Source organism: Hippocampus bargibanti, linkage group LG05, assembly GCF_051943395.1.
Source record: "Hippocampus bargibanti isolate YZ-2025 linkage group LG05, ASM5194339v1, whole genome shotgun sequence".
NCBI lineage: Eukaryota > Metazoa > Chordata > Actinopteri > Syngnathiformes > Syngnathidae > Hippocampus > Hippocampus bargibanti.
In genome coordinates, this window is record NC_142738.1 from 27903388 (window position 1) to 27918300 (window position 14913).

Here is a 14913-nt window from a genome sequence, read left to right on the forward strand (position 1 = left end):
CATATTGAGTGGGTTTTTTTTCTTGAATATTTGTCGACGTAACTTCTGGACACACCAATTTTGTCCAGCACTTTTATTTCAATCTTGAACGTTTTACACAGTTGCTAATATGAAAGCAATTTGTATTTATTTTCTTACCACAATGTCTTGAATGTTTGAAATTTCAGGTTGATGTATTTCAATTATTAAAAAGATCAGAGGCTGCCATTGAAATTGGTACGTGAGCAGTGTTAATTTACTTGATTCTGTTCAATCTATTTTATAATTGTCATGTTATTTGTTTCGTCTGTGTAAGCTCTCAGTCGTACAGGAGTGGTCCATCGATGAGAAAGTTTCTTCAGCCGTCATCTGTACAAAAGTGAAGGTTTCGGACGTTTCGCCTCCTATCCAGGAGGCTTCGTCAGCGAACTAAAGTCTGACTGGTCGTATCGGCCCCATTTATATATATATATATATATATATATATATATATATATATATATATATATATATATATATATATATATATATATATATATATATATATATATATTTCAAACCGATAAACACGTTAAGGCAAAAATTAGTGCATCCAAAAGATAGGCTACCAAATGAAAAACAAAGTAATGTAGTTTATTCCATACATTGTAAGAATGAAAATTGTAAAGAGCAGTACATTGGGGAGACTCAACAAATTCTCAAAAAAAGACTTTATCAACATCGCAGGGATAATACTAGTGGGCCTCAATCGGCAGTACATTTGCACCTAAAAGCTAGCAACCACTCATTTGACGACAATGAGGTTAAAATCTTAGCGAAAGAACATAGATGGTTTGAAAGGGGGGTAAAAGAAGCGATTCTTATAAAACAACAAAATCCTTCATTAAACCGGTCTGGTGGGGTGAGGTTCAATTTGGATCGTTCATACAATAGCCTGCTCAGGCAAAACAGGTTAGGCAACTTTCGCAATGCTGATGAGGGTCGTTATGCTGATGAGGTGATACCGGGGGGAGTGGGGGTAATAGGCCAGTCGTTAGTCAGGAATGTAGAAACAATCAGTGGGGCCACAGGGAGGGGTCCCGCGCCCCCCCCCCCCCCCCAACCTGAGAGTAGGGACCTATCATAGCTGTGTCCGGCGCCACCAGGTCTGGACATTAGGGATATATAAATGGGGCCGATACGACCAGTCAGACTTTAGTTCGCTGACGAAGCCTCCTGGATAGGAGGCGAAACGTCCGAAACCTTCACTTTTGTACAGATGACGGCTGAAGAAACCTTCTCATCCATGTTATTTGTTATTTATTTTTTTTTACTTCAAGACGGCGCCGCGAGAGTGGCTGCCTTTCCATCAGATTCTTTTGCTCCAGCAGCTTTTGCTTTTCATTTCTTTCATAACTTTGCTGTTGTGAAATGTAAATTTGTCCACTGCGAGACTAATAAAGGCAAATCCAATCCAATACAATCCAATAAATATGCAAGAAAAAGTATGTTTGTTCTAGCAACTTACATTGAAAATAGAGACAATTAAAACATTGTCATTTAGGTCCGATCTGCACAGGTTGTTAGTCAATATGTAATTAAAAGACAAGACACATTTTCCATAGATTAAAAATACAAATCTAAAAACTACACAAAGAGCACACCAAGTGTTGGAACTCAGCACATTTATGAAACAATGTAATTCACAGATAAATAATAAAGAATAGCACATTGAAAAGTCCAATACTGGATGCAGTCAAACTTTTGGTTGTGACAGAAACTGGCAGTCCTACATATGGTGCTTGATTATTAAGTCGGATATCGTGTCTGAAAATTGGAGGGGGCTTGGACCTGTCACGGGTTTGGAAGGTGGTGATGGCAGATGTGGATCCCAAAAAGCAGGCAGAAGGGAGGAGCAGGTTGTATTTGAGAAATTGTATTAAAATAAAGTCAACAGGAACAGAATCTAAAATATCAAAATCTTTCAAACAGAAAAATACAAAATATCAAAATAAAGACCAAAAGTAAAATTCTGCCAAGATGAAACAAACGCAAGCACAGCATACAATGCACATGCATTCAAGAATCAGAATCAGAATCAGAATACCTTTATTCGTCCCGCAATGGGGAAATTTGCAACAATTTTCAACATACATCAACAATGACCCGACAGCGAATGGTCGTGTCGGGAGTCCGTTTAAGTGTCACTGATTGTAACGAACAGCACCTGCGAGGCAGCAGGCAGCCTGACAGTGCTACCCAGTGGTTGCCAATCCGAACGTGGCAGTCCTCCAAGGCTCGGGACGACCAGCACCTGTGCAGGTGCAGACCCGTTGGTCGCCAACCAGATCATGACAGTACCCCCTCTTCAAGGGACTGCTTCCAGAAGTCCCAACAGTCGCCCAAAAGGTCCACTCGCCAGGGAAAAATAGTGGAGACGGCAACCGCTGCCTCTCCAGCATACGATGGGCGGCGGCCCGATGAGAACGGGACTCGACCTGACGTGGACGTGGGCGCGGATCGTCGTGGGAGTGAGTGCAATCCCTCTCGCACGTTCACACGACGACGCATGGCTCAACGCGGACGTCGAACTGCCAGGCGCAGAGTGGCACCCCGGACGGCCGTATGGGACCAGGTCTCGGCCGGACACCGACGTGGGCGTGAACTGCCCGGCACGGGGAAACAAGACCAGTCCTGAGCCGCTCCGGGATCCAGCGGTGAGTGGGGTCTCGGACTGACGTTGACGCGGACGTTACACAATGGTGGAGACAGCAACCGTTGCCTGTCCAGCATATGATGGGCGGCGGCCTGATGGGAATGGGACTCAGTCTGAAGTGGACATGGATGCGTCACGGATCGTTGTGGGCGTGAGTGCCATCCCTCTCGCACGTTCACACGACGACGCATGGCTCAACGCGGACGTCGAACTGCTAGGCGCAGAGTGAAACTCCGGACGGCCGTATGGGACCAGGTCTCGGCCGGACGCCGACGTGGGCGTGAACTGCCCGGCACCGGAGACACGAGACCAGTCCATAGCAGCTCCGGGATCCAGTGGGGTCTCGGACTGACGTGGACGCGGACGTTGCACGGCTCTTTGTGGATGCGACTCAATTCAACATGCACGACGACAGCGTGGCTGGACGTGGGCGTGCACTGCCAGACACCCAGTGTCACCTTGGACGGCCACCTGGAAGGAGGTCTCGGCCGGACGTTGGCGTGGACGTTACGGCTCGTCGAGTGACGCAATTCAAACTCGACGAGGCTTGGGCTAATGTGGACGTTGCACTGCCAGGCACAGGGTGGAAATGAGACCGGTCTGTTGTACCTGCGGGATCCGATGGTTGGTCGGGTCATTCGGTCACGGGTTTGGAAGGTGGTGATGGCAGATGTGGATCCCAAAAAGCAGGCAGGAGGGAGGAGCAGGTTGTATTTGAGAAATTGTATTAAAATAAAGTCAACAGGAACAGAATCTAAAATATCAAAATCTTTCAAACAGAAAAATACAAAATATCAAAATAAAGACCAAGAGTAAAAGTCTGCCAAGATGAAACAAACGCATGCACAGCATACAATGCACAATGCATTCAACATACATCAACAATGACCTGACAGCAAATGGTCGTGCCGGGAGTCCTTTTAAGTATCACTGATTGTAACGACCAGCACCTGCGAGGCAGCAGGCAGGCTGACAGCGTTACCCGGTGGTCGCCAATCCGAACGTGGCAGTCCGCCAAGGCTCGGGACGACCAGCACCTGTGCAGGTGCAGGCAGGGCCGACAGCGCAACCCGTTGGTCGCCAACCAGATCATGACAGGACCCAGTTGTCCATGTGAACAAAATACCTCACAATTTATGTGTTCAAAATTTAGAATTGTCAAAAAATATACGCTCATGGCTCCTGCAAAACACAATTGCTGACCTTACAGGCTCTAAATATTGTCTCTTTAAAAAAAAATAAGCGCCACCTGCACCAGCAGGTGGCGCTTATTTTAGTTAGTTTTGGTTTGACATGATTCATTTAGTCCCCATGGGGTTGCGCAAAACCTGGAAAAATTAAATCAAGAATTATGCCATTTTAAAGTGATTTCTGATTGAGCACAGGCTAAAAAAATGGGTCCTAAAATCCAATTTTTATGAGTTTCATCAATATGTTTTTTCATGTTTGAAATTGGGTTCCCACGGGTCAAAACTTTTGCACACCATGTCCCCAGCATGTGGCAAAAATGTGTGTGTGCGTGTGTGTGTGTGTGTGTGTGTGTGTGTGTGTGTGTGTGTGTATGTGTGCGCTTGTGACAGTGAATGTCTTTTGTACCGTATGTTCCCTGAACACGCCTGTCTTGTTGTGGGGCCTCTTATCTTGAAGTCGCCAAGCTCGGCGTCATGTATCTGAACTGGACTACCTGACTGACTGCGACGAATCCTGTAAAAACATACATAACATCCCAATAATGAAGACCACATGAAAGGGAAAGCAGGACTGATAGCAACCAAAGCCATGATGATCAAATGTGTTGAAATTTAGTAAATACAGTAAAGTCTCGTTATATCGATATTCAAGGGAGTCCGAAAAAATATCGATATAACCGGGACTATCGATATATCCGACCCTGTTTGCATGTAATTCTCTCCGTGCGTGCATAGAAATAGTATCGATATAACCAGGACTATATCCGATATCGATATAACGAGACTTTACTGTACTCTGTTCGTGTGATTACTTACAAGCCCCAGAGGTTCTTAATGCCTTTTTGACTTTTCTTGTTTTCCAGTGCTATAGGAGAGTCCATTCCAGAGGACAGAGGGTCCTGGTCTGACAAGATACATTCTTCTAGCTGCTCTGAATATTCTATCAGACAAGAAAAAAAAAATAATTAGGCTGTCATGCAAGTCAGCACATCACCTGTTCAATTAATCTTTTCAGAGCTTTCTGCAGGCCATACAATACATATTGATTTATATACTGAAAGACTAATAATAATAATAATAATAATAATAATAATAATAATAATAATAATAATAATAATAATAATAAATGGTGAGTATAGTTTTGCTTTTTTGATTGTTGCTGTGCCGATGACCATTTTGTGTTTGGGAGCCTTTTACTGAGCGAGTTGCTTATTCTATAGCCACAATGGGAATTAAGTCTTCTTGTGCCTGTCCCAAACCCGGATAAATACAGAGGGTAGTGTCAGGTAGGGCATCCGACGTAAAAGCTTGGCCAAAACAAACATGCGAATCAAACCTCTGAAGATGGAGGACACTGATTCGCTGTGGTGACCCTTTGAAGGGAAAAGCCGAAAGGAAATGAAGAAATAATAATAATCATCATCATTATCATAATAATCATAATACATTTCATTTATAAGTGCTTTCAAAACTCTTAAGGTCACTTTTCAGTCACAGGATATGTTTTTCTGTAGGTGAGCAGGGGCAGGCATACGCGCCAGCGTTAACTGAACACAGTTGGAACTCAAGTAACTCAAATAGATAGAAAGCTAGTTAGCTAATAGATAGCCAATAGATAGGTAATACACAGACAGCTAGCTAGCTGTATAACTAATAGATACCCTGCGAGTCAGCCAGATAGCTAATAGATAGCAAATAGACACCAATCTAGGTAGCTAGCTCGATAGCCAGCGAGGTAGCAAGCCAGATAGCCACCTAGATAGTTAGCTGATCGAATATATTTAAAAATTTAAAAATCTTCTCCATACATAATGTATCACCAATCCATTCTCTACCACTTATTTGGTTCACGGTGGCTACAGAATGAGGGCAAAAGGCTGCCTACACTCAATATTTTCAACCAGTCAACCATTCGCACCCAAGACATACACAAGTACAGTTAATGGGCAAGAATTGCTCCGAGGTCAGTCGGATGAACCTCTGCAATACTTGAGACTCTCCTTCAGTCATATAAAAAACATGCATTGGCCACCTTTGAATAGATGTGTTGTTGATGATGAACTGAAAGAAAGGTTTATGTAAGCGTATGTTTACTTGACGGATCGTGGTGCACAGATGAATTATGCAACACCCACCAGTGTAATAAAGATCATGCTTCACCGGAGATCCTGAGCCAGGTTCGTAAAAAATAAGAGGGAAACAAAATCAGGCATTAGTCACGCTCAAAAGGTCCTCATATATTGATTGTGGTAACAGCTAAATCAATGAGCCCCAGGCAGGCGCAATGTTGCTAACTTAAAAAAAAGATTTGCAACGTTTGTATTTCATGTTTATTTAACTGATGCAAGCATTATCTGCCTTTGTCCACAATAGGCATGTTCAGGCTCGAATAATGAGGTCATGCCGCACCTGCAACAACCACACGGTGTTTGTCCTTAATTTGTCTGCGTTATCATCTTCACAGCCTGAAACATGAGTTTAACAAGGGCGGTGCTGGAATAAACTCCTGCACCTTTCATTATCGTTACTAGGTCCTAAAACTGTTGTGTACAGGTTAGCATTTGTGTTGCTTCAACATAATCCTGCACCAAACGCCGGCAGAGATCATGACAGATGAGGGTACAGACAGTGAGTGGGATGTTTGGTTACTTGACGACGCATGGAGCGACGTGGACGTTGCACTGCCAGGCGCACAATTTGAAAGGGGATGATGGTGAGGGGTGAAAGGATAAAAAACAAGATATTTTAAGCAGAATAAAAATGTCAGAAGATTGAGGTGCATACTGTAACTGGCCAAAAATGTTTCATAAAAAACTGTACATTATGCAAGTATCAGAGAAAAAGCATATTGATATATGTAGCTGTATTGCATCAACAACAACATTACAGTAGAAGAGTACAGTTTTTATAGTGTTCCTTTGGCATTGCAAAACAATGTTCCTGCATGACATTAATCTTCTTCTTCATCTACTTCCTTTTCCTTTCCTCCTCCATTCAAAACGTTGCTGGTGTGAATTGTGAATTTCTCCACTGTGAGACCAGTAAAAATGATCTAATCTAATCTAATCTAATCTAATCTAATCTAATCTAATCTAATCTAATATAATATAATCAAGTGGTGGGCCGTCAGAGCCAGCAAGGCCTTCTCTGCTGGCCTAACATAATCAGACATCATTATCATAATTATAATAAAAGTCAATTTTATTAAAAAAATATTTTTTTTAAATATATATATATAATTATTCTATATACTGTTTTCTTGATGTTATATTATATCCATTTGGTTATGCTCCTTTCAGTGTTGTAGTTTTAGGTCAGAGTTTTTAATCCAATCAGAATTCAGCTAGCTTGTGTCGCCAGGCTGTATGAAATCTGACCGACGCCTTTAGAATCAACAGTGAGGGTGTCTGTGCGCTGTACATGAACGGGCACATCTAGTTGATATATAGTTGCGATAGCCAATCAGATCACGAGTTGGCACAGTAAGGCCAGCTAGAGGGCCTCGCGTTGAACATGACATGTACGCGTCCTGTGATTGGATACTCACTTTACCTCAGCCCTCAGCGGAGGCAGCGCTATGCAAATCAACCAAGCTACAACAGATCAGACCCGGAAACTTTAGCAGAAAAACCAAGTATATCTACTCGCTTTTTTAACCCACAATGGCTGAAGGAGAGGACAACTCGCTGTCGCATGTAGGCCTATTCTCAAGAACAAATGAAAAAGATTTGTTTACTTTTTTTTCAACAAATAGTTCGTTTCGTGAACGTCTTGTTGTTTTTCTTATATTAAACTGACATTTTGTAATTTAGCGTAAAACAGGTATGGGCAAACTACGGCCCGTTAGGCTTTTTAATTCGGCCCGCCGGACTTGCCCAAATTATAGTACAAACAACAGGGCAGATAACTGAAAAGTTGCCTGTCCCCTTTTTCACAACTTGAAGCACAAAGAGACAACTAATCACATTAAAAAAACATTGTAACAAAGTATAAAGTTTTTTTTAAATCAAGAATGCACCTACTACAAATACTACCTTGCTTAATTTACGGTAAATGTGCATGGCTGTAGATTTTGCTGCAGTAGTCGATTGTCATTGGGATGTACAATGCAATGTTTGCATTGCTTCATACGAGCCACTAAGCCCCTTTCATAAGTCTCACGTACACTTTACAATCAAGGTTTAATGTAAATTTACGTTTTTTAGCGTCACATATGTTGTTAGCTTCTTTTGAATCTTTCTTCTGGTCTGAGATTCTGTGCATCTATTTTGGAAAATGACATGCAATTGCATGACTTTATAACGCTTGTGAAAGTCCGGAAGAAAGAAGCAGGCTTCTGATTGGCTGCCGTGCCGAGTATGCAAATTTCAACTGCAGGTAGTCTATGTTTGTGTGCTCGGCGACGGTACACGTGTTTTGTTTGTGCGTGTAGGCGAGGGCGTCAGTGAGGAGTTTGTCAGTGACGTGCAGTCAGTGGAGGCAGGGGAGGCAGTGCCTCACTTGTCATCATGGAAAGCTGTCATGGAAATATCAAATGAAAAAATACATTAAACAGTTATATGTATTTAGTGATTTGTACTTTAAAGTTCTTGTCCATTTATTTTCACCGTTTTAGGATTTTTTTTCTAAATCGCTGAATTTTCACATTTACCGTTCAAATACTAAGTAGAGACGAGCAGTGAGGCACCAGCCGGCTGATCCTCACTATGGATTGCGCAATCACTATGCTTACTGTGCTGGCTTGCTCTGCAGTGAGACCGCATTGTTGTTCAAACACGTTTAGTATATGAACTAAATTTCTACAGTTTAGCTGGTGTATATCATGTAGAGTCATTGTACATTATAAACACTGTACTCCAGTGTTTATTTTGTTTTTTTTTTATCAAAACGCTGTGCGTAGGTGAGGCACACAGTTCTCCCGCCTCATGACAGGCAGGGGGCGCTTGTGATTCCAGAGATACTTCTTACTCCACGTCTGCAGAATAATAGAATTAGAGACAGAAAGCTACATTTAGCAAGTAAAGTGCAACCCTGCAGTCATTTTTTCGTGTTGCTTGGCCTCACTTTCAGAATGGAGGATTACATATATAAATTGAAAGAATTTTCTAAACTGGACTTTCAATCGAAGCAGGAGGTAATAATTTAAAGGAAGACCAACACCGGAGCTAAAAGGTTTGCTTCAGACAACGGGACACAATAATCGCTCTTTTCAGGCGGACTGGCTGGCTGTGTGGATGTCCAGCAAGAAACCGCCTTTTCTGCTTTTCCTGCCTTCTGTTCTCAATTTGTGACAATGTCTGGACTCAAATGGGATATTGTGACCTGAAAATTTTACAACGGAGCCTCATCAAAAATAAGCGAAGACTCAACATCAGCATCCACAATGCTAAGGTAAAGGACAACCGGGAGATTTTAAAAGATCGTATCAATGCCACCTGCTTCCTTGCCAAACAACAGCTGGCATTTCGTGGAAATGATGAAAGTAAGGGCTCTGCTCATCGTGGCAACTATGTTGAACTATTACATGCTTTCGCTCAGAAAGATGACAGGCTAGCGAGTCGAGTCATTTTGGGACATCCACTATATTTTCTAGCCTGTGAAACAGAATACAGAACGATTTAATTGAAGCAGTTGGTGATGTCATTAGAAATGACATTAAAAAGGAGATCGGTGCAGCTGGAGAAGTAGACGAGATTGTCATTCTCAGCACTGAAAACATACAGTCGGAACAGGACTGATCAAGGACGACTTTCTTCACTGGCAGTGATCTCTGTTGAGACAGAGAGACTTTTAAAACTGAAGAAAGATAAGGAAGGCTTCTACAAAGAAGTTATCGATGCCTTTCTTCAGAAGGAGCGGCGCATGGACTAAAGGTAACACGATAAAAACGTTTTTTTTTAAATTATTTTTTTCTATGCTACAGTTTGTATATATAAAAAATGCTGACATGAAATTTTAAACAAAATACGTTAACTGTTGCCAATCAAATGGTGAATAAACTACTATGTAGAGTTCATATGTTTGTAAATCTGACTATGATGACGTCAGTGCCTCACCAGCCATGAACCTCACCGCACGTCACTGGAGTTTGTTGAACGTGCGGTCAGGACAAACCATCTATGATTTGGCGGAATTTAACACAAGTAGGTATTATTGATCTTGAATATTTCGTTGTGTAATAATATGTTTTGAATTTTGAAAGTGATTCCATTTTTCAATAAATGTTGATTTCTTTAACTTTGCCCCTTCGATGGAAACTTATTAAAAACAGACGCAATCTTGATAAATCACAGTGCATGTTATTTTAATCTATTTCCATTTCCTCCTCCAAGTATCTGCGAAATAGTATGTAAACGCCATATTCCTTGAGACAAATTTATTAACTGATCAGGGATATTTTTCACATTTGAAAGACAGTTAATAAATTGGGTTGTAGTGTTCTTACTGTGCTATGAGGTTTGTACATACTACATTTAAAGGACAACCGGCACCATTTTTTGTTTTTGTTTGCCACTGACATCAGAAAAACGTTTTATAGCATCTAAAATACCCAAATCAGGCAGGCTGATATTTTTAGTTAAATGAAAAACACAAATAAAAATGACTTCAAATGAATCCGGAAATGGTCAGTTTCAGAAGGTCCCACCCCCCTGTTCGTGACGTCACGCCAAGACGTCTTGCCTTTGATCGAGAATCAAAACAACAGATTCGGAGAAGATGTTTTCTTGTTACTCATCCAGTTATGAATATGATTCAAATAGTTCTAAAGAGGAAAGCATAAATGTTTGCAATTGATTCAAGGAGTCCTCCCATATCAATTCGAGCCGTCAATGACAGCAATGTAGCACCCAGAAAATGCAGAAGATTGCGCCCAAGCTCCGTTGGAAATGGGCTGATTTGTCAGCTGGGAATTTATGTCAGCGAATATCAAATAGTTGTCTTGGTGCAACACACAACGATTCACCATCGCGTTATTTATGTGTTTTCTTTCTAATTTCACCATCAACACGAAGTTTTCAGACCAAACAAAGTACCCAAAATGCATTGTATGTCGCTTTCTCGGTCAGGGGCGGTCCAAACGTGACGTCACATGGGGATCGTCATCAACTCGAAAACAAGACTTCATGAATATTCAGCGCAAGTCTTAAAACGTAAACTATAGCTATATGCTGTGGAATCTTTGTAAAATACGCTCAGTCGAAGTCATTTGAAGTGATTTTATAAATTATGGACATAACTTGTTCAGAGTATTTCCGGCCCAAACACTCCCTCCAAATGCTCCTGGCCCGGCCCCTCTGTCAAATTTTAGAACCCAATGCGGCCCGCGAGTCAAAAAGTTTGCCCACCCCTGGCGTAAAATCTTGTTAAAGATTGCATATTATTGGTGGACTTCATAAAACTTTGTGGACAAATGATTTTAAATTTCCTTTTATTTTTAAGTGTTTGCAGTATCACGTATAGTGACAAGTTCTAATTGCTGATGCAGATTTATTGATGTGTAATTGCTCCGGAAAATAGCCTGTGTTGTAGACGATTAAGGTGATGCCACGCCCAGTACTGCGTGCGTGTGCTTTTGTAAATGATATCTCCAGCCGTTGTGTCATAAATTATGGTATTACGAGTGATGTGTGTTCAAGTCGGACTAAGTAGGACTTCACTGAAGGCCTAGGTGTGAAATGCACGGACCGCCACTGATCTAATCTAATCTGCCACTGAACACCCACCGCAAATAACGGATATTAAACAAACTGTATTTTGCTTATGAAATTTCTGTGTGGCTTCCTTTTAATCAAGATGAATTTCCGGTATGGCAACTTGCAAAGTATACAGTACCTAAAACTGGAGCACTGGCACTCCTGAAGCAAACTGTAGTCAAATACAGAAGGAAATGGAAAAATCCAACAGCAAAGCAAACAGGAGGGTGAGAGAGAGAGCACAAGAGGAAACCAGGTGAAGGCACAGCAAACTGATGAAATTGTGTCAGTCAGATGTGAACGGAAATCAAGTTGAACAAGCAGGATGTATTCTGATCAATTGATATATTCTTGTATAGTTCACTGTAGCAGTTGCACAATTTCGACACCTTTGTTTTAGGTGTCCAGTCAATGAAAAAACAGTCATGTCAGTTATGATTCACTTAAGAATGCAGTGTTTAAAAAAAGATTCATTCAATAAATAGCAATTAAATATTTGAGTAGAAAATAAAAAAATAAAAGCAGATATTGCGATAATTCTTTTGCATAAAACCCAAGATTGAGAAACTCACTGAGACTGTACTCTTGATCGTGGCTCTGGATGGGTGAGAGCCTCTCAGGAGATATATACTCATCATCTCTTTGTCTGGCATCATTTGTCATCGTTCTTAGTTCACCCTTTCGACAGATCTTTCTTGGCAGCGTCTGGTACTTGTTCAGCGCCATGTGAGCATTCTGCCGAAGAAAAATAAATGTTTTTAATTTTGTTTTTCTGAAGCAAACCTGAATTCTTTTGTTAAATGAACTGCCAGAGCCTCAAAAGTTTCAAAAGGACTCTTTGTAATGTAATTCTCTTTCTAATGCATGGGCTATGTGCTCTTTTGCTCATTCTGATGACTGCAAGCGTTCGCCAACACATCCTATTTAATCATGATGATGATTTGATGTGATACTGTTGCATAACGGGTAGGGTGCTGCATCGAAGCCATTGGGGCTATGAGGAAATAACTGGAGAAAGGCCAACAGAAAAAAAGGTCTGAGACAGCTGTGATGTTAAACCCTTCTGACAGCTACTTGATGTGAATCCACCCCCGTGTGTCTGTGTGTGTGCATAATAAAAAACATTGTACATTGTGCCTTTATTAGTCTCCACTGTGAGATTAATAAAGGCAAATCCAATCATTATGTAAAAAGAACCCTTGTTGTGTTAAATGTAAAAAAAGACAAATACATATAAATATGGTTCTAGCATTTATATGGAAAGTACACAGAAGCAGTGTAATTAAGCAGACCAAAAATGAACAAAATCCACTAGTTCTGCCCAGACCATCATTTCATTGTAGTTAGCAATTTAGTTTGTTCCATTGTAGGAACACATTTTTTCGGCAAAATGATGGTGACAGAAGTCTATATTAAGATGCTTAGATGAGTAAGGTGTGGACGGAATTGAATTACCTTTGTACATCCTGTAGCTGTCCTTTCTAGGGCATTGTGATAGTTTTGTCTGGGTACTTTGTGGTAGTTTAACACTGGAGATCACATTTTAACTCTCTTTTTATGTAAGTCAACTTTTCTCTTTTTTTTGCGGCATATCAGGTTTTCATGAAAATAATAATAACAGTGGTATCTCTACTTATACTGTTCATCGGACATTTTGAAGTTATGAAATGCCTCAACAAGAAAATATTGCCTCTTGTTATGAAAGAAATTTCAAGATCCGAAAGTTAAAAATACAGTATGGTCTGAAGTTCATGAACGCAACAGAAGAACATACTAATTGCTGCTTTTCCATTGGCTATTACCAGTGTTTGAAATAGCGTCTGCCCGGTGGCCCGAGGCGTACACCTTTTACGTCGGGCATACAACTTTCATAAGTCTCGGCCCGGGTGGCCGACAACCTCTTCAAGAACAAAAAAGCATTTTTTTTTCCAAATCGAATGTTTGTTTTATTCAATAAAGCAAAAGCTACAAACAAAACGCTACAGGCCACGTGGACTCCTCTTTCTAAGCGGCTTTCAAAACTCTCAAGTACACTTTTTGTCACATCTTCGGCGCCATCAGGAGTGCGCCCCTTCCCTCCTGTCTCCTCCTCTGCTGCTCCTCTGCCCCTCCGTTCCTGGCTCACCCGGCTCACGCACCTGTTCCCCATTCCGGTAATTGTGCCTTCTGGCTATAAAAGCCACACCTTCCGTACTGTCGTTGTCGGAGTATTCTAAGAAGTTCCCCGCTACTACCACACCACCAGGTCTGTTCAGTTATCGCCCTCATTGTCACCTCTTTGATTGTTAATTTTGTGCGTGTCTCAGTAAAGACTCTTTATTGGAACTCTGTCTCACCGTGTATTTTGGATCCCAGCCTGACCTCCTTCCGTCGTCCCTCGAGTCTTGTCACTACGCCTCGAGTGGACGTGACACTTTTCAGTCAGGTTGTAGTCCGAACGTTCATTTGGCAATTTGCACTGGCAGCCAATCAAAAGCCTGCTTCGGACTACACTTGAGTGATTTGAAAGCCGCTTAGAAAGAGAAGTCCACGTAGCTTTGAGCAGACAACACGATGCCTTAAATTGCATTGTGCACCATGACGACAAATGACAACTGGAGCAAAATCTTCAGCAAGAGATATTTACCTTAAATTAGGCAAGGGAGCATTTGTGGTAGCTACCAAAAATTCTCAAGATACAAAAAGGAGAGGAGTAGCAGTACCTTACATTTCAGGAGTTTCTGAAAAATTACAAAGAGTCCTTTGGCAACACAAAATTCCTACTTATTTCAAACCGATAAACACGTTAAGGCAAAAATTAGTGCATCCAAAAGATAGGCTGCCAAATGAAAAACAAAGTAATGTAGTTTATTCAATACATTGTAAGAATGAAAATTGTAAAGAGCAGTAGATTGGGGAGACTCAACAAATTCTCAAAAAAAGACTTTATCTACATTGCAGGGATAATACGAGTGGGCCTCAATCGGCAGTACATTTGCACAGAAAAGCTAGCAACCACTCATTTGACGACAATGAGGTTAAAATCTTAGCGAAATAACATAGATTGTTTGAAAGGGGAGTAAAAGAAGCAATTCTCATAAAACAACAAAATCCTTCATTAAACCGGTCTGGTGGGGTGAGGTTCAATTTGGATCGTTCATACAATAGCCTGCTTAGGCGAAACAGGTTAGACAACATTCGTAATACTGATGAGGTGATACCGGAGGGAGTGGGGCTAACAGGCCAGTCGTTAGTCAGGAATGTAGGAACAATCAGTGGGACCACAGGGAGTGGTCCTCTGCTTCCCCCAACCTGTGAGTAGGGACCTATCATAGCTGTGTCCTGCGCCGCCATTTCTGGACATTAGGGATATATA

The 14913-nt window shown here is 41.3% G+C and overlaps 1 protein-coding gene across 1 annotated transcript in view; it reads right to left on the reverse strand.

Moving 5' to 3' along the window:
* ppfibp2b (PPFIA binding protein 2b) overlaps positions 1-14913 on the reverse strand; it is a 149644-nt gene that overhangs the window by 14238 nt on the left and 120493 nt on the right. The window contains exons 18-22 of the mRNA XM_088997582.1: positions 12131-12293; positions 11698-11730; positions 6000-6032; positions 4681-4804; positions 4271-4378 (exon numbers count right to left, since the gene is read on the reverse strand). Coding sequence (XP_088853708.1) covers positions 4271-4378; positions 4681-4804; positions 6000-6032; positions 11698-11730; positions 12131-12293 — 461 coding nt within the window. The remainder of the gene's footprint in view (positions 1-4270; positions 4379-4680; positions 4805-5999; positions 6033-11697; positions 11731-12130; positions 12294-14913) is intronic.